General features: G+C 37.7%; 1 protein-coding gene across 1 annotated transcript; it reads right to left on the bottom strand.

Moving 5' to 3' along the window:
* Window positions 1–260: 260 nt before the first annotated feature.
* LOC127450395 (peroxisomal membrane protein PMP34) lies at window positions 261–16,582 on the bottom strand. Its single transcript, XM_051714482.1, has 9 exons — window positions 16,344–16,582; window positions 16,189–16,249; window positions 12,065–12,131; window positions 11,218–11,366; window positions 10,999–11,115; window positions 9,574–9,719; window positions 9,077–9,172; window positions 6,606–6,688; window positions 261–2,321 (listed from the first exon to the last, which is right to left on the bottom strand). The coding sequence occupies exons 1-9, from the start codon at window positions 16,398–16,400 to the stop codon at window positions 2,174–2,176; spliced, it is 924 nt and encodes a 307-aa protein (XP_051570442.1). The 5' UTR covers window positions 16,401–16,582; the 3' UTR covers window positions 261–2,173.
* Window positions 16,583–18,516: the final 1,934 nt, after the last annotated feature.

Genomic DNA, 18,516 nt, shown 5'->3' with positions numbered 1-18,516 from the left:
TATAAAACTCTTTACCTGGTGATACATAGGCTATTAAAAGCTTAATTTGGTAAATACTTGCATGTAGATCACTGTGGCGGAGCCCAGTGTCTGTCGTTCCTCAATAATGGTCCCTGGTGTATTTTGGGCTTGTTTCTATTTAAAAGTCACGCATTATGCACCAAAACTTCTTTTCTGGTTATTGGGATTTTTTAGCCTCAATATTTGCACCCGTCATAGTAAGGAAATGCTAAGAAATGTTTGATAATTTTATAAATTGATTTTAACTATCGGTCGATTAATCGGTTGTCTGCCTTTTCCACCACATTAGTTATCGGTATCGGCAAACCCCCCTATCGGTAGACCTCTAGTATGGTACCAAGAAATGTACTTTGTTTTTAGTTGCGTCTATATATATTGAGCCCTGTGTTATTAAAATGCCTCTAATGTGTGCTGAATAAACATCTTTTCAGAGTGATGTAAACTTAATTCAACAAAGACACAATATATGCAAACTAATACAGTCAAATCAGTTTGTTCATTAATTGATATAGTGATTTGAATACTTTAGTACACTTAATATAATGGCATTCTCTGTATGTTACAACTTTAATAAACAGTCCCACATATAGTAGTCATCATAGCTATATTAAAAACTCTCACTGACAATCCTTTCAAAGATCAGAAAAGACTATTAATGTGATGGATTTGCTCCAATCGTGGTTCTGAAACTAGACACATGAACATACCTCCAGCCATAGTATTGACAATAATTAATAAATATATTTGATTCCCCAGATCAATCTTTAGTCTCACGTGACATAGCAGCACATCATACTCTTATCTATGATAAAGCTCCACTATTTATCCAAGGACGGTACAATTTGTGCCTAATTAATTAATGACCGCATGATCTAATCAGACCTTTGAACGTTCGATCTGATAAATCTTCCTGCTGTAGCACTTTAAAAAAACTTTCCAGTTTCACTCTGAAAATCAAACATTTGCCATTAAATTCAGAAAAGCAAGACCCCCATCATGATACACTACCTGGCCAAAAAACAAAGTCGCCGTTTGGATTTAAGGCAGTGTTATGATCTGGGGTTGCTTCAATTGGTCAGGTCTAGGCTCAGCAACGTTATGCAGAAATAAAATGAAGTCAGCTGAGTACCTGAATGACCAGGTTATCCCATCAATGGATTTTTTCTTCACTGATGGCACGGGCACATTCCAGGACGACAATGCCAAGATTCATCGGGCTCAAATTGTGAAAGAGTGGTTCAGGGAGCATCATTTTCACACATGAATTGGCCACCATAGAGTCCTGACCTTAACCCCATTGAAAGTCTTTGGTATGTGCTGAAGAAGACTTTACGGAGTGATTCGACTCTCCCGTCATCAATACAAGATCTCAGCCAAAAATGAATGCAACTCTGGGCGGAAATGTGACATTGCATAAGGTTTTCGAAACAATGCCACGCTTAATGTGCACCGTAATCAAAGCTAAAGGTGGTCCAACAAAATATTAGAGTATGCAACTTTTTTTTTGGCCAGGCAGTGTATGCTTGAGCTATATTAATATGTTGTTATAATTTAAGTCTTGCTGCTTTTATTAACACAGATTTTGCCTTTTGCTCTAAAAGGCCCTTTCAGATGCCACACATCAACTGCAGTGCCTTGATTTACCATGGACGTTTCGAAACACAGTAAATAAATCTGTGTACAAATCAAAACAACACTCATGATACGTGTATCTACCAGCATTGGGCAAGATACTTAAAAAGTAATCCATAACAAATTACTTCTCTAAAATTGTTTTCTATGCAAATTAATAAATTATCTGCAATGCTGTTCATGTGGAAGTCAAAGCGAGACTTTGAGATGTGAAAGGGACCAAGTTTTATATCTGCAAGCAAGATTCTCTGCAATCCAGAAAGAGGTTTATAAAGGAAATTTGAGTGTGTATGTACTTTTTTTTTTTTAAAGCAATTTGCCAAAACCCTTTCGATTTTAAGCAAAATTAAAATCACTAAACTGAACTATGTGACGGTGCAATTGAGACCATACCCAGATTATCCAGTGTTAGAGGAGCAATGAGTGATGGGATGCACTGAGCTCCTCCTCTTGAGAGGTAGTAATGAATTAGTCTTTCTCTTGTTAGTTCATATGGTTCAGTGGTGAAGGCTACAGTATCTCAGTGCTTGAGTTTCCTCTGAAGGCCCATCAGTTTGAATGTGGCTGCAGTTATCTTCTCATACACGACGAACATGAGCGCTGCTGTCAACACTGTCTGGAGCAGCTTTGCCTCTAGACCTTTATACAGGCCCAACAATCCATGTCTCCTATGACAGAGAGGAGGACAAAGGTTAGACTCCAGTTTATCAAAACAATTCACCATTGATTATTGATTGTGATTTTACATTAGAGTACAGTTGAGATTTCAGGACTATAGCGCACAAGCTGTATGGACTACTTCTGAAGCTTGAAAGGACAAGTGCAGCTTAAGCATTCTGCCTAACATCTCCTTTTGTGTTCCACAGAAGAAAAAAAGTCATAAAGCTTTGGAATTGGGGTGGGTAAAAATATTCAGATTTTCCGATGTAATGTTCATTTGAATGATCTCAATATCGATTCTTAAATCCCAAGATTGATCGTTTACTCTATATGCAACCCACTACTACAATGAGAGGAAATCGCTTGCATTTCCAACCAATTTAATGCTATGAAACTAAAAATGTACTGTATATATTTGGCAACTGGCTGGTAAATGTTCAGATTTCACTCACCAGTGATTTTGTATAGTGGTGAAGTTCAGTAGCGAGATCCTTTCACTACGTGTTGAGAGTAAAAGTTGTTCTGTATAATTTGTGTCCAAAGACGAGATCCACGTGACCCAATTGTCATTCAATAATGTCTTGTTTAATACAGTTTCTGTTCTTTACATTCAGTTGTTGATATAAAAAAAAAAGAAACATTTAATTCTAATCACGCATAGCATGGATGAGATAAAGCTGTTCAAGTCCTCTCTTGTTTATATGCACTCATTTACAGACGCTCTTTACAGAAATGCCAGTTTTCTAAAAGAGACAGTACCGGTTTTAGCTAAGGATGTGCGAGACTAGTTGACTAAACGGTTCTGATGCTGCTAGTCGACACTGGAATTACTAGTATATTATAATATTTTCCCCATTAAACTATTCAACATTTTTACACATTTACATTAAAAATATTACGTTTAAATATTCACCTCAGGCTGCACGTGCGTCTTCCCTCTCTCACTCGCGGCGCGTGCAGGAAAATGTCCTCTTGCTAGTCAAACAAACTCAGCAAAGTAGCTATAAAATCACTTCGGTGGTGGAGTGGGAAGCGAGTCGGATGTTTTTTTATTAAATCTGTGCATGCTTGTATATTAATTTTCTGCTTTGCAGGATATCCGCCTCAGGTGAGTCAAGTCCCGTCTTTCACCGGACCATGTCGACGTGTTCATTTTGCTCTTCAAAAAATGTATGCTTTTAAATAGCCTAGAAAATGACTGTTTTAGGTTAGGGATCTGCTGATTAGGGATGAAGAATGTCTTTCAGATGTTAGCAAAAGGAACATTATAACTTAGATATAGCCATGTGAATTGATATCGAATCGAAATCAGAACTGAACTACAAGTTTGTGAATCGGAATTGAATCAGGAAATCTATATCTATCAGGCATGTGTTCGGCTAAGCACAAATAAGCAGGAAAATGTAGCTGACTTCACGGGGGGGGGGTGTCAAATGTTGCATATGTTAACATTCACTAGGAACTAACACTGAAAAAATGTATTTTTACTAACCAACATTAACAAAGACTAATAAATGCTGTAAAAAAAATTATCGTTAATTGTTAGTGCACGATACCTAGTGTTAACAAATATAATAGTTGATCAGCACAAAACCACCCAAACCGAGCACAGAAGTTAGGAAACAGAAATCATCTGAGACGGAATTATTTTGACAGGCTTTGCGATTTGGATTGTAATATGATCAACATTGGATCATCTCATAATGATGCTGTCATCTCAGTGTTTTCCCGCACACAGCCGCTAGATGGCGCCATTAACTTGTGTAGTACTAACTAGAAGCAGTCAATGCAGGCTGTTTTTAATGCCGATATGGCATGCAAAGCTACATCATGATTTCTATCTTAATTAATTCCATTATGCTGCATTAACAGATATCATACCATTTTCTCAGGTCAACGTTTGCCGTTTTTAAAGAGTTTTGGATGGGTTTTCCTGTCAACATGCTTTCATGTACAGTTGAAGTCAGAACCTCACATACACCTCAGCCAAATACATTTAAACTAAATTTTCACAATTCCTGACATTTAATCGTAGAAAACATTCCCTGTCTTAGGTCAGTTAGGATCACTATTTTAAGAATGTGAAATGTCAGAGTAATAGTAGAGAGAATGATTTATTTCAGCTTTTATTTCTTTCATCACATTCCCAATGGGTCAGAAGTTTACATACACTTTGTTAGTATTTGGTAGCATTGCCTTTAAATTATTTAACTTGGGTCAAACGTTTTGGTTAGCCTTCCACAAGCATCTCACAATAAGTTTCTGGAATTTTGGCCCATTCCTCCAGACAGAACTGGTGTAACTGAGTCAGGTTTGTAGGCCTCCTTGCTCGCACACGCTTTTTCAGTTCTGCCCACAAATATTCTATCGGATTGAGGTCAGGGCTTTGTGATGACCACTCCAATACCTTGACTTTGTTGTCCTTAAGCCATTTTGCCACAACTTTGGAGGTATGCTTGGGGTCACTGTCCATTTGAGAGACCCATTTGCGACCGAGCATTAACTTCATGGCTGATGTCTTGAGATGTTGCTTCAATATATCCACATAATTTTCCTTCCTCATGATGCCATCTATTTTGTGACAGTGCACCAGTCCCTCCTGCAGCAAAGCACCCCCACAACATGATGCTGCCACCCCCATGCTTCACGGTTGGGATGGTGTTCTGCGACTCACCCTCACCCTTTTTCCTCCCAACATAACAATGCTCATTATGGCCAAACAGTTAAATGTTTGTTTCATCAGACCAGAGGATATTTCTCCAAAAAGTAAGATCTTTGTCCCCATGTGCACTTGCATGTGAACAGCCTTTCAAGGTATGTCAATATAGGACTTGTTTTTTACTGTGAATATAGATACTTGTCTACCTGTTTCCTCCAGCATCTTCACAAGGTCCTTTGCTGTTGTTCTGGGATTGATTTGCACTTTTTGCACCAAACTACGTTCATCTCCAGGAGACAGAATGAGTCTCCTTCCTGAGCGGTATGATGGCTGTGTGGTCACATGGTTTTTAACTTGCATACTATTGTTTGTACAGATGAACGTGGTATCATCAGGCATTTGGAAATTACTCCCAAGGATGAACCAGACTTGTGGAGGTCCACAATTTGTTTTCCTGAGGTCTTGGCTGATTTCTTTTGATTTTCCCATGATGTCAAGCAAAGAGTCACTGTGTATGAAGGTAGTCCTTAAAATACATCCACAGGTACACCTCCAATTCAGTACACCTCCTATCAGAAGCTAATTGTCTAAAGGCTTGACATAAGTTTCTGGAATTTTCCAAGCTGCTTAAAGGCACAGTTAACTTGGTGTATGTAAACTTCCGATCCACTGGAATTGTGATATAGTCAATTAAAAGTGAAACAATCTGTCTTTAAACAATTGTTGGAAAAGTTACTCATGCACAAAGTAGATGTCCTAAACGACTTGCCAAAACTATAGTTTGCTAATATTAAATCTGTGGAGTGGTTAAAAAATTAGTTTTACTGACTTCAACCTAAGTGTATGTAAACTTCTAACTTCAACTGTAAGTGCTGGTTTTTACAAATGGTCACAATGGTTTTTACACATTAATGTGAAAATGACAATGAATATTACGTGTTCTTATAAGTGCCGACCCCTCTTCATCTTGTGGCTAGTATTATTTCTGCATTGTGCATTTAAATTAACAGTCTTTACAGAGAGCAGTCTGCCAAAAGTCATGTCCATTTCGATTACATCCGTAACTCAAGTTCATTTCCTAAGAAAAACTAGTCTAAACTGAACATTTTCTAATGTCTGCACTGTATCAGCAGGGTTTTATGATTACACATACAAGCGGTCCGATATACTGGCAATGAGTTTTTAAGATGAATGTCACGATTTCACTGCAAATATCACGTCAGTAACGCAGTAATTGCAGCTTACCAATAGCTATTTTTAACCTGTCAGCAACTGTGACAACGATTCAAAGCCATTTTATATCTGATCATTTTATTTCTCTTGATGAATTAAAATAAACCTGTCTTACTTGTATGAAGTCCTGACGGCGAAAACCAGGAGCCTCCATCTCGCGCGTTCTCAACAAAGTGTGTGCGTGACACAGAAACAGCAGCGAAGTTTGAGTGAGTGAAGTTGTTGTTTTTTTCTTCATATTTACACAATTCACGTGGGTCACATTTTTAGGTTGGAAAAAATATGAAATTCCAGATTAATCCAGAAGAATCACATCCGTGATCTATACGCAGCCCTATTTTGAATCACACGAGGGTGTGTGTAAATGATGCTCAAATTTACATTTTTAAGAAGGACTTACTTGATTCGGTCCATTAGTAAATAAACCACATTCCTCAGGCTGCCCAGTAGACCTCCTTTACCATCTGATTTAAATTGCCCAAACTGAGGAGAAAGTAAGGGAAACAAGTTCATTAAAAAATTTTGAAAAGCTGATCTTTATAAAATGTTTAACAGCATCTGGGTCATGTTCTTCAAACATGGCTTACTTCTTTAGCTGGACATGTTTACAATCAGAATCAGAATGAGATTTATTGCCAAGTGTTCTCACATACACAAGGAATTGTTTTTGGTGATAGGAGAAACAATTGCACACAGAACATTACAGTGAGACACAGAATATAAAACAAGGTAAGAGTATAAATTGACATACAAATAATAGGACATATAACAGAATGGCGTATAGGGACAACTTGTCATAAAAACCGGAATACTGACTGGAACAGTTACCCTGCATGTGAGCAAGTTCGAGAAGTCAGATGTGTTATTTTGATAAAAGCTGAATAAATCTTGGTTTTAATCTTGGTGTTGGAGATGAGATGATCTCCTCTTCAACAATAAATTGTGGTGTTCTGCAAGGATCCCTGTTATGGCCAATTTTGTTTTCTTTATATATGTTACCACTTGGTTCAGTGGTTCTAAAATCCAACATAAATTTTAATTTCTATGCAGATGACCTACAGTTGCATTTGTTGCTGAATCCCAATGATCTGACTGATTTAAATGTTCTTCAAGCTTGTACAGCATATACAGTGCATCCGGAAAGTATTCACAGCGCTTCACTTTTTCCACATTTTGTTATGTTACAGCCTTATTCCAAAATGGATTAAATTCATTATTTTCCTCAAAATTCTACAAACAATACCCCATAATGACAATGTGAAAGAAGTTTGTTTGAAATCTTTGCAAATGTATTAAAAATATAAAAACGAAAAAAAAAAAATCACATGTACATAAGTATTCACAGCCTTTGCCATGACACTCAAAATTGAGCTCAGCTGCATCCTGTTTCGACTGATCATCCTTGAGATGTTTCTACAACTTGATTGGAGTCCACCTGTGGTAAATTCAGTTGATTGGACATGATTTGGAATGGCACACACTGTCTATATAAGGTCCCACAGTTAACAGTGCATGTTGGAGCACAAACCAAGCCATGACGTCCAAGGAATTGTCTGCAGACCTCCGAGACAGGATTGTATCGAGGCACAGATCTGTGGAAGGGTACAGAAAAATTTCTGCAGCATTGAAGGTCCCAATGAGCACAATGGCCTCCATCATCCGTAAATGGAAGAAGTTTGGAACCACCAGGACTCTTCCTAGAGCTGGCTGCCTGGCCAAACTGAGCGATCGGGGGAGAAGGGCCTTAGTCAGGGAGGTGACCAAGAACCCGATGGTCACTCTGGCGGAGCTCCAGCATTTCTCTGTGGAGAGAGGTGAACCTTCCAGAAGAACAACTATCTCTGCAGCACTCCACCAATCAGGCCTGTATGGTAGAGTGGCCAGACGGAAGCCACTCCTCAGTAAAAGGCACATGACAGCAAAGATTTCAAACAAACTTCTTTCACGTTGTCATTATGGAGTATTGTTTGTAGAATTTTGAGGAAAATAATGAATTTAATCCATTTTGGAATAAGGCTGCAACATAACAAAATGTGGAAAAAGTGAAGCGCTGTGAATACTTTCCAGATGCACTGTACTGTACTGTACTGTATACAAAACTGGACGGCATGTAATTTTCTGCAGTTTAATACTGATAAAACAGAGGTTGTTATAATTGGTCATGGTTTTAAAAAAATTCAAACTGAGTCAGCACTTAGTCAGGTGGTAACAAATATTCAGCAGGTGGTGAGAAATCTGGATGTCTATTTTGATACTAATTAAAATTTGAATACCATTTTAAGACCTTATGAAACAATTAGACCTCTTAGATCAGGGGTGTCAAACTCAGTTCCTGGAGGGCCGCAGCCCTGCAGAGTTTAGTTCCAGCCCTGCTCCAAAATGCCTCCTTGTAATCTTCAAGCACTCCTGAAGACCTTGATTAGCTGCTTCAGGTGTGTTAATTAGGGTTGGAGCTAAACTCTGCTGGACTGTGGCCCTCCAGGGGCACCCCAGTCTTAGATCTTCTTGTCATGAACTGTTGGCTATTCCAAGATCAGATATAAAACTAAAGGTGATAAGAGCGTTTGTAGTGAAGGCCCCACGATTATGCAACAGCCTGCCCTGGGAGATTAGATCTGCCGAATCTGTGTCTGTTTATAAGTCTCGTTTAAAAACTCATTTGTATAGACTTGCTTTTATTACTTTCTGAATTTTTGTTTTTACCTTGTTTTACTGAGTGTGTTTTGATTTTGTTTTGTGAAGCACTTTGTGATAAATTGCTAAAAGGTGCTATAAAAATAAAGTTATTATTATTATTATCCTGAAACTAATTATGGCTAGCAAGCCAGATTCGAAAAACAGGACGATGATATTTTTACGACATTTGTTTACCCTTAGAATGGCCTGAACTGTCTGCAGTGGATATGTTGCTGATGTCGCGATAGCTTTAGCAATGGCACCGATAAGAAAGATCTCAAGTGATGATATCTGTAAATACAAAAAGATGAAACAACTTCAGTTAATTTACAGAATGAGTATTTATGGGTGTTTCATCAACTTCAGCCAATTTCATGTTCCAATTTAATATTTGTATGAACATAATTATTACATTTTTTTTCAAATAATTACATTTTAATAAAATGCAATATAAAATTAACTTTTTTATCCAATTAATCAGTTAATCGAAGAAATAATCGAATATGAATTGATTATCTAAACAATAGTTAGTTGCAACCCTAGTAAAATGTTTTAACGAGACTTTACTTTCTAGAAGTCCACAGTGCTAAAAGTGTCTGAATTTGAATAAACACCCTTTTTAATCAAGATAAACTCTAAGTATAGAATACATATAATTTCACAAATTGATGGTGACAACTTTTCTCCCCCACCTTCCTGCCTCCACGTCCTGCTTTTCGTTTCATAGCCTCATAAAACATGAACTGCACTGCAGGATTAAACACCAGCACAAGAGATGGCAGCATCCCGTTCCACAGACTTCCCACTCCCTCATTGGCTATTATCTGGGAGAAGGCGTCTTTGATGAGAAAACAAGATTTAAAAGTTTCCGTTACATTAGTCACAATGCAGACCAATTTTTCTTTATGCATTATGTCATTATTAACGCTGCTTCTTTACATGCAACAGCTACCAAAATCTATAATCAGTGGTAATATCACAAAGCATGCATCTACTTAAAAGGAAATGGACCAATCAAGCTTGTTAATTGGAAAAAGACATAGTAAACATCATTTTGAAGTTTACACAAGGGATGGGCATGAGTACTCGAGTACTCGGATGTGGCAGCAATGATCGATCATGAAAACGATGATCGATGGTGATCACGCATGATGTGACTTTTCACTTAAATTGAAATTCAGTGACAATTACCTGACAACTAAACACAAACGTGTCAAAGAGGGAGCTTAATTTTTTAATTTTGAGATTGATTACTTTGTGGTTTTGAGGAGTACATTGATTGTCAGAGACGTCTCTTAGCAACCAAACTGATATACGATGCTGCAATGCTATCATTACGATAAACATACATTAACCGTGTTTTGAACACCTGTCTCTGCAAAACGTTTGCTAAACACGTTTTATTATCATTTAATGTAAGAACTTTGACTCTGACTGTAAACCTCCCTGCCCTGGGTGCCGACATGTTTGCGTGACGTAACACACCTGCATCTCGACGAAATGGGAGTTGAAGATTTCCGCACGAGTTTCCAAGTTAGAAGTCCGACATAGTGTCATTCCGTTTCATTTTCCCCAGTTAAAAGGTGGAAATTCTGACTCTCCGAATTGAATGGAACACTTCATGAATCATCACAGCAACAACAATATGGAGCATCAAGGCTTTCCCCACAGAAGCGAGACACACACACACACACACAGACGGTTCAAAGAGTCACTAAAAAAACTGGTACATGCTTATTAAGATTACTATGGTAACCTGAAAGAAAACAGACAGAGACGCGCATTGTGCACATTCTTTCATTGAGTTGGGCAGCGAATCTTCACATGACAAAATATGATGCATTATATTTTGATTATGCAATCAATTGTACATTTTGTAACAGATTATTTTATAACAGCCTATAATAATGAATAGACGATAAACTGGAACAACAAGATGCAATGCAGCAGTTTGTCAGACATGTTATTATATATACAGGTATGTACAATGTCATTGCCCCTCAAGTACTTGACGAGTACGAGTAATTAGTCCGAGTACTCGAGTAGACAAAGTGGCCAAAATGCCCATCCCTATTTTATACCTGAACAGATAAAAAAAATTTGTAAGGTGTTCTGACCAAATATGCCCTTATAATGGGTCTGATGGAGCTCCTCGTTCCTGAACTTTGCCCCTTGAAGCTTCAGCCGTGTGTTCACCACCCACATGGGGGTTGTCAGAAGCACGTTAACTGCTCCTTAATGAGATATAAACAACAGGGATTGGAAAACGGTTGACTTTACCTTCTTAATGATTCTGTATAATAACTGTTGGAGAGGGATTAGCACTATTTCAGTACCTGATATGAAGCCCATGAGCAAATCTGTGCCAGGTTTGGACTTGTCCGAGATCATCCCTCTCTTCAGTGTGTTGAACGTGTAGAAGTAGACAAAGTTAGAGCAGCACAGACTCGATATGACAGGAAACCAGCCACGATAGAGAGACAATCTGAAACACAAGGAAAGCAGATGAAATATAATCAGCCTGGCAGGTTTACAACTGGTTAGGGCTTCACAATTAATCAAGATTACAATTATAGCTGTCACAATTAAGTAATCGGGACAAGTGCCAATTACAGTAATCCATGTAGGTCTACTCCTGTTGCGTCCAAAATTTTCTATTTAATTGACTATTTCATGTGTGATTTTGCTGCGGTTGAGCATTGTCACCAATTACAGAAATGTGCGCTGCTCGCTTTCTGTGTAAAATTGATTCAAAATTGGAATAAGAGCTTTGTTTTTTATGCTTCCAAGAGGGCCAATGTGAAGTTGACCGATTAAGCAACAAGTCTTACACTGTATACTTATGTTGCAATCAGCAATAAAGTTATTCAGGAACACAGTTCTCAGCTTGTTGTGGATGTGTAGCTGATATAAAGTATATGACATGCAGTGGATCTACCCAAAATAAGTAATCATCAATTATGATTTTGATCATAATTGTGCAGCCCTACACCTTCTTTTGTGTTCCACTGAAAAAAGAAAGTTGTAAAGGTTTGGAATGACATAAGGGTTAGAAAATTAGGACATAATTTGAACTATGCTGTTAAAGCAGAAAATTATTCTGCTAGTAAACTTCATTGTCATTTCAGGGTTGTAAACTAACAAACAAATCGTTCTGTCCTGCACACTGGATCCAGTACTCACATGCCCTCCTCCTTTGCAATCTCAGCCAGAATGATGGGGGTGGACTTAGACTTCCTGCTTTCATCCACTGAAACAGATGGAGGTGAAAGCACAAATGACAAATGCATTGCTGACATGACACGTCAAACAGTGTCCTACATAGTGACACATCTAACTCTTTCATAAATATTATAAATTCAGTTCATGAACTCATATTTAAAGAGAGACAACAATTCTATACTGGGAAGACTGCATTATTTGAACGTCTCACAGGGCAGGAGAAATTCACTATTTAAGTGAACTGCAAAAAAAAAAAAAAACTACATTTATCACTAATGAATTCAAAACTTTCAGTTATATGCGATCTAGAGCTGAGCGTTACTAGAAATTTTCAGGCAATTTCCTGATACTTCCAGGTTTCCCATGAGCATGGGATAAGAGGGGTGTAAAGAGAGATCAAAAATGGCAATAGAGATGGTGCCCAGTTAAAGGACACAAAAATAAAGGTAGACATACAGTATATATGGGTTTAACTGATTAATCGGTGCCAACTGTTGCCTTTTGGAACTATCAGTTATCAGAAAAATCTACGGCAATAGTTTTTTTTTTTTTATTGCTAAGTGTTCCTCTGAGGCCATCGCTGGAGAAGTCCACAGTTAAAATGTTTTGTTTCTACATTATAACAGCGGTCTCTAGAGGTGAAATAAAAACAATCACTGACACCTCGTGGGGATTAACTATATCTAAATATTTCATCATTGACTATATTCATCCATATTTTTATCCTCACTTCAATACAGATTTTGTTATTTTTATTAGATAATCATATATTTTAAAAGAAAATAAATACTATATGGAAACATTCCCCTTCATGTTATGTGCTACATCGAGTCTCCAACTTCATATCTTGTGATTAATAATAAACCTTATTCCTCATTAAACCTCATCTGGTAAAATAAATGTATACAAAACTCTTCATCTGGTGAATATATAGGCTATTAAAAGCTTAATTTGGTTAATACCTAAAAATAGAGAATTGTAACGGGGCCAAGTCTCTGTCATTTCAAAATAAGAGTCCCCAGTGTGTTTTGGGCTTGTTTATCTGCCATTTCCACCACTTTAGTTATCGGTATTGACAAAATCCACTATCGGCCAATTAATCGGATATCTGCCATTTCAACCACCTTAGTTATCGGTATGGACGAAATCCACTATCGACCGATTAATCGGATATCTGTCATTTCAACCACCTTAGTTATCAATATGGACAAAATCCACTACCATCCGATTAATCGGTTATCTCTCATTTCAACCACCTTAATTATCGGTATGGACGAAAATCCACTATCGGCCAATTAATCGGATATCTGCCATTTCCACCACCTTAGATAACAGTATGGACAAAATCCACTATCGGCCAATTAATCGGATATCTGCCATTTCCACCACCTTAGTTATCGGTATGGACGAAATCCACTATCGACTGATTAATCGGATATCTGCCATTTCTACCACCTTAGTTATCGGTAAGGACGAAATCCACTATCGACCAATTAATCAGATATCTGCCATTTCCACCACCTTAGTTATCAATATGGACAAAATCCACTACCATCCGATTAATCGGTTATCTCTCATTTCAACCACCTTAATTATCGGTATGGACGAAAATCCACTATCGGCCAATTAATCGGATATCTGCCATTTCCACCACCTTAGTTAACAGTATGGACAAAATCCACTATCGGCCAATTAATCGGATATCTGCCATTTCCACCACCTTAGTTATCGGTATGGACGAAATCCACTATCGACTGATTAATCGGATATCTGCCATTTCTACCACCTTAGTTATCGGTATGGATGAAATCCACTATCGACCAATTAATCAGATATCTGCCATTTCCACCACCTTAGTTAACAGTATGGACAAAATCCACTATCGGCCAGTTAATCGGATATCTGCCATTTCCACCACCTTACTTAACAGTATGGACGAAATCCACTATCGACCGATTAATCGGATATCTGCCATTTCCACCACCTTAGATAACAGTATGAACAAAATCCACTATCGGCCAATTAATCGGATATCTGCCATTTCTACCACCTTAGTTATCGGTATGGACGAAATCCACTATCGACCGATTAATCGGATATCTTCCATTTCCACCACCTTAGTTATCGTTTCGGCAAAATCCACTATCAGTAGACCTCTAACTAATATATACTAGAGGTAGACCAATATATCCATTTTACTGGTTAATCTATGCCGATAGTTGCTTTTTGGAACTATTGGTTATTGGCAAAAATCTATGCCGATACTTTTTCATCATGTCTCCAACTGCATATCTTGTGATTAATAATAAACCTTATTCCTCATTAAACCTCATCTGGTGAAATACAGTATATAGGCTATAAAAACCTTAACTTTGTAAATGCTTTAATATAGAGCATAGTATTGGAGCCAAGTCTCCATTTCAAAATAAGAGCGTTTCGGGCTTGTTAATAGTTAAAAGTCCCTCATTGTGCACCAAATATATATTTTTTTCTTCTGGTTATTATTGGGATTTTGGTTGCACAATAAACTGGATCTGATTAATCGGTTATCTGCCTTTTCCACCACCTTAGTTATTGTATCTGCAAAATTCACTATTGGTCGACCTCTACCTAAAATATACTCTTTCCCTTACACATTCAAATTTGAATTTAACAAAGGTTCGATTCCATGCTATTTGTCAACAATCCATGTATAAAGGTTAAAAGTTGTAAAGTTGTTTTAAAGTTTAAAAGTTGGTTAAAAGATGTAAAGTCAAACAAAAATAGGGGAGAGGGGGGCTAGTTGTTACAAAGGCTATATCTCAGTAAAAATAAGATTTGTTTGTGTGTTTTCTCTAGCAGTGGTTTAGCATGTTGGTTTTAAACACCTAGTTCAAAACCCTCGTAAATGAAAATCATTTTTGTGAATTCTACCCTACAAAGTACATTTTCACTATCATTATATTTGGTTGTAGCCATTTGTGCGTGGTGAGTTGTGTATGGATGCTGTGAAGAATAGCTTGAAGCCTCCACATGTACTAGGTCTCCGCGGTAACGCGGTCAACAAGCCATGTGATAAGATGCGCAGATTGACTGTCTCAGACGCGGAGGCAACTGAGACAATCGCCGGATTGAGGCAAGTCACTATGCCACCATAAGGACCTAGAGCACATTGGGAATTGGGCATGCCAAATTGGGGAGAAAAAGAGAGAAAAAAAATAAAAATAAATCATTGACATAATCCCAAAGAAAATTCACCTGACCAACAGAGCGCAATAGTCTGGTTACGGAAGTAAAAATCTCATTCATTTTCTCCATAGACGAACTGATTTTTACAGATAACTTATAAACCTTTAAAGACAGCCCTACCATGAGCTCTGAGGTTGTTCATCGATGGTATATGCTTCTGTTGAAGGGGGGCTAGTTGTTACAAAGGCTATATCTCAGTAAAAATAAGATTTGTTTGTGTGTTTTCTCTAGCAGTGGTTTAGCATGTTGGTTTTAAACACCTAGTTCAAAACCCTCGTAAATGAAAATCATTTTTGTGAATTCTACCCTACAAAGTACATTTTCACTATCATTATATTTGGTTGTAGCCATTTGGTAAACAAGTGAACATAATCAAACCACACTAGCATACTTTCAGGAAAGGGTCAACTATATTATGAAAGCAGATTTTTATCAAAATGTTTAAATGTGTTTTTAGGACAAAGGTACTTTTCATAAAAGTCAGGTTGGGGAAAGTTGTCACAAAAAGGTCAACATGTATTCAGTGAACCTTTTCTTTTATCCTGGGCAATAACAGTTAAACTTTCAGACAAGATTTTAAGTTATGTGGTACTGCAGAAAGTGACTAAAAAAATAAACCTACCCAGAGAAATATACACTAGAGTAAAAAGTGTGACAATTAGCCCCGGTCTCTCCAATAATAATGGTGAAAATAAAAAGCCCATTCTAAAGACAAATGATAAATTAGTAAACTACAGACATTACATTCAATCTGTATCATATAACAATTTTCCACTGCAACACAAAGCAAACCCATGATCTTTAAGTATAAACTCACAGTCTTCTGCAGTGGCAGAATGATGAGGATAATAACTCACCCTGCAGTCTGATTCTGGCTGTGTCCAGAGGAAAAAACACTGTCATTGCTGTAACACTGCCCTGCAGGGCAATACAACATGCTTTAACAAACATTTCCAAGCATATCACATGAACGCACTTAAGTATGACAAGGATAAAATAAATGTTTGCTCACCATCGCTCCTGCCACAGCATGCACTAGTGTTTCATATGACAACAGACCGCCTGACATCTCTCATTTACTCTTTATTCTGTCTTAAAAACCTGATAACTGCGTACTACACAGTCCAGATCAGCCTGCCTACTTCAGTCACAACAAATACTACTTATTCCCAGACTTTATTCATAATCACTGTTATGTGTCGACCGCAGAATCACGATGAATTGCGAAACCACAACATCCGAATTGATGAAGTGCTGCTTCTTCGCGCTGAGTGATCCCTCTCGATCGCGCTGCCGTTTACCGCCCCTAGCTGTGGGAAGATGAACTGAACGTTGTTCATCGTCCAGGGACGTTTTTGTTTTATTAACCCTTGTGCGACATTTTCGTCTTTTTCATTTTTGTTTTTTCGATCATTTTGTCTGTGTTAATGCCAACAGCATAAATTTAGCCAAAAGTGTGTGTTTTGGTGGGAATTTTGATATTTCAACCTCAGTTCCATCATACATCTATAATACACTGTGTACACAAAATAGTTACACTCAGGACCTTCAGGACAAAAATGTCCCCATTGAAACCCATTAATACTACATATATATTTGATCCCAGTGCCATTAAAGTATAAAATCATGAATTCTGTGATATTACGCTTTCATTACGGAGCCCTGGCTTCAAAAATTAATGGCACCATTTTCTCATGTTTATCCTATGGAGCAAATACATACTTTTTCCCTATTTTCTGTTTGCTGTATTATAGAGCACTGCAGGCCAACTGAATAAATGATGCAGCTAAAATTGTGTGGCTGTGTTGGTATGGATGTCAGAGTGTGTTTCATATGTGTGTATTGAGAAAATGTGTGTGTGTGTGTGTGTGTGTGTGTGTGTGTGTGTGTGTGTGTGTGTGTGTGTGAAAAACAACAGTGGCATTATGTAAACAAACTGGCATTTAAAGGGTTAAAATCCTGAAAATGACTGAATATTTGGTAATTATAATCAGGACTGATGTTGGTTAAAAAAATCTAAGTCAGTGAAAGTGGAAAATAATATTAATATATAATATTTTTATGGCAGTTTTTTTACATGGACATTTTTGTCCTCTAAGATCCTGAATGTTTTTTTTTATTTTATTTTTTATTATTTTTTTATCTGACACTGCACAAAAAATAATAATGCATTAAAATCAATGTTGTTGCTAATCAGGGGCCTGGGTAGCTCAGCAAGTCAAGTTGCAAGTTCGAATCCAGGGTGTGCTGAGTGACTCCAGCCCGGTTTCCTAAGCAATCAAATTGGCCCAGTTGCTTGGGTGGGTAGAGTCATGTTGGGGTAACCTCCTCGTGGTCGCTGTAATGTGGTTCTCGCTCTCGGTGGGGTGCGTGGTGAGTTGTGCATGGATGCTGTGAAGAATAGCTTGAAGCCTCCACATGTACTAGGTCTCCGCGGTAACGCGGTCAACAAGCCATGTGATAAGATGCGCAGATTGACTGTCTCAGACGCGGAGGCAACTGAGACAATCACCGGATTGAGGCAAGTCACTATGCCACCATAAGGACCTAGAGCACATTGGGAATTGGGCATGCCAAATTGGGGAGAAAAAGAGAGAAAAAAAATAAAAATAAATCATTGACATAATCCCAAAGAAAATTCACCTGACCAACAGAGCGCAATAGTCTGGTTACGGAAGTAAAAATCTCATTCATTTTCTCCATAGACGAACTGATTTTTACAGATAACTTATAAACCTTTAAAGACAGCCCTACCATGAGCTCTGAGGTTGTTCATCGATGGTATATGCTTCTGTTGAAGCCATCAGTCCACATTATTTCAACTTCACTGTTTAAAAATCATGTTTAATAGCAGAAATCTTAGTGAACAACTACACTACCCATGATCCTCAAGAGAGATCCACCAACCAGAGAAATGTGGTAAAGAAAGCCCACCAAGCAAGCCCAGAACCGACTGCCCACTTCCATGACGCACTGTGAATGACGCAAACGAGTCAGTCTCCCTTCAGCCTCAAACTTCTTATATTTTCATATATATCTGAATATTGTGCAATAAACTTAAACCATATCATTCCTATACTTATAATCAACAACCTAAAATCAATATTTGTATATATTTCCATCGGTTTATATTCGATTTTGCCATTTACAATGCTTCATGGGATTGTAGTTCATTCCCTTATTAA

Source organism: Myxocyprinus asiaticus, chromosome 13 (assembly GCF_019703515.2).
Source record: "Myxocyprinus asiaticus isolate MX2 ecotype Aquarium Trade chromosome 13, UBuf_Myxa_2, whole genome shotgun sequence".
Taxonomy (NCBI): domain Eukaryota; kingdom Metazoa; phylum Chordata; class Actinopteri; order Cypriniformes; family Catostomidae; genus Myxocyprinus; species Myxocyprinus asiaticus.
This window is presented reverse-complemented; position numbering and strand designations above follow the sequence as displayed.

Excerpts from the sequence above, each read along its gene's own strand:
- LOC127450395 (XM_051714482.1), bottom strand. The coding sequence starts at position 16,400 with ATGTCAGGCGGTCTGTTGTCATATGAAACACTAGTGCATGCTGTGGCA. Across the intron at positions 12,132-16,188 it reads AGCCAGAATCAGACTGCAGG|TGGATGAAAGCAGGAAGTCT; the intron begins GTGAGTTATTAT and ends CATCTGTTTCAG. Across the intron at positions 2,322-6,605 it reads TTACTAATGGACCGAATCAA|GAGACATGGATTGTTGGGCC; the intron begins GTAAGTCCTTCT and ends TCTCTGTCATAG.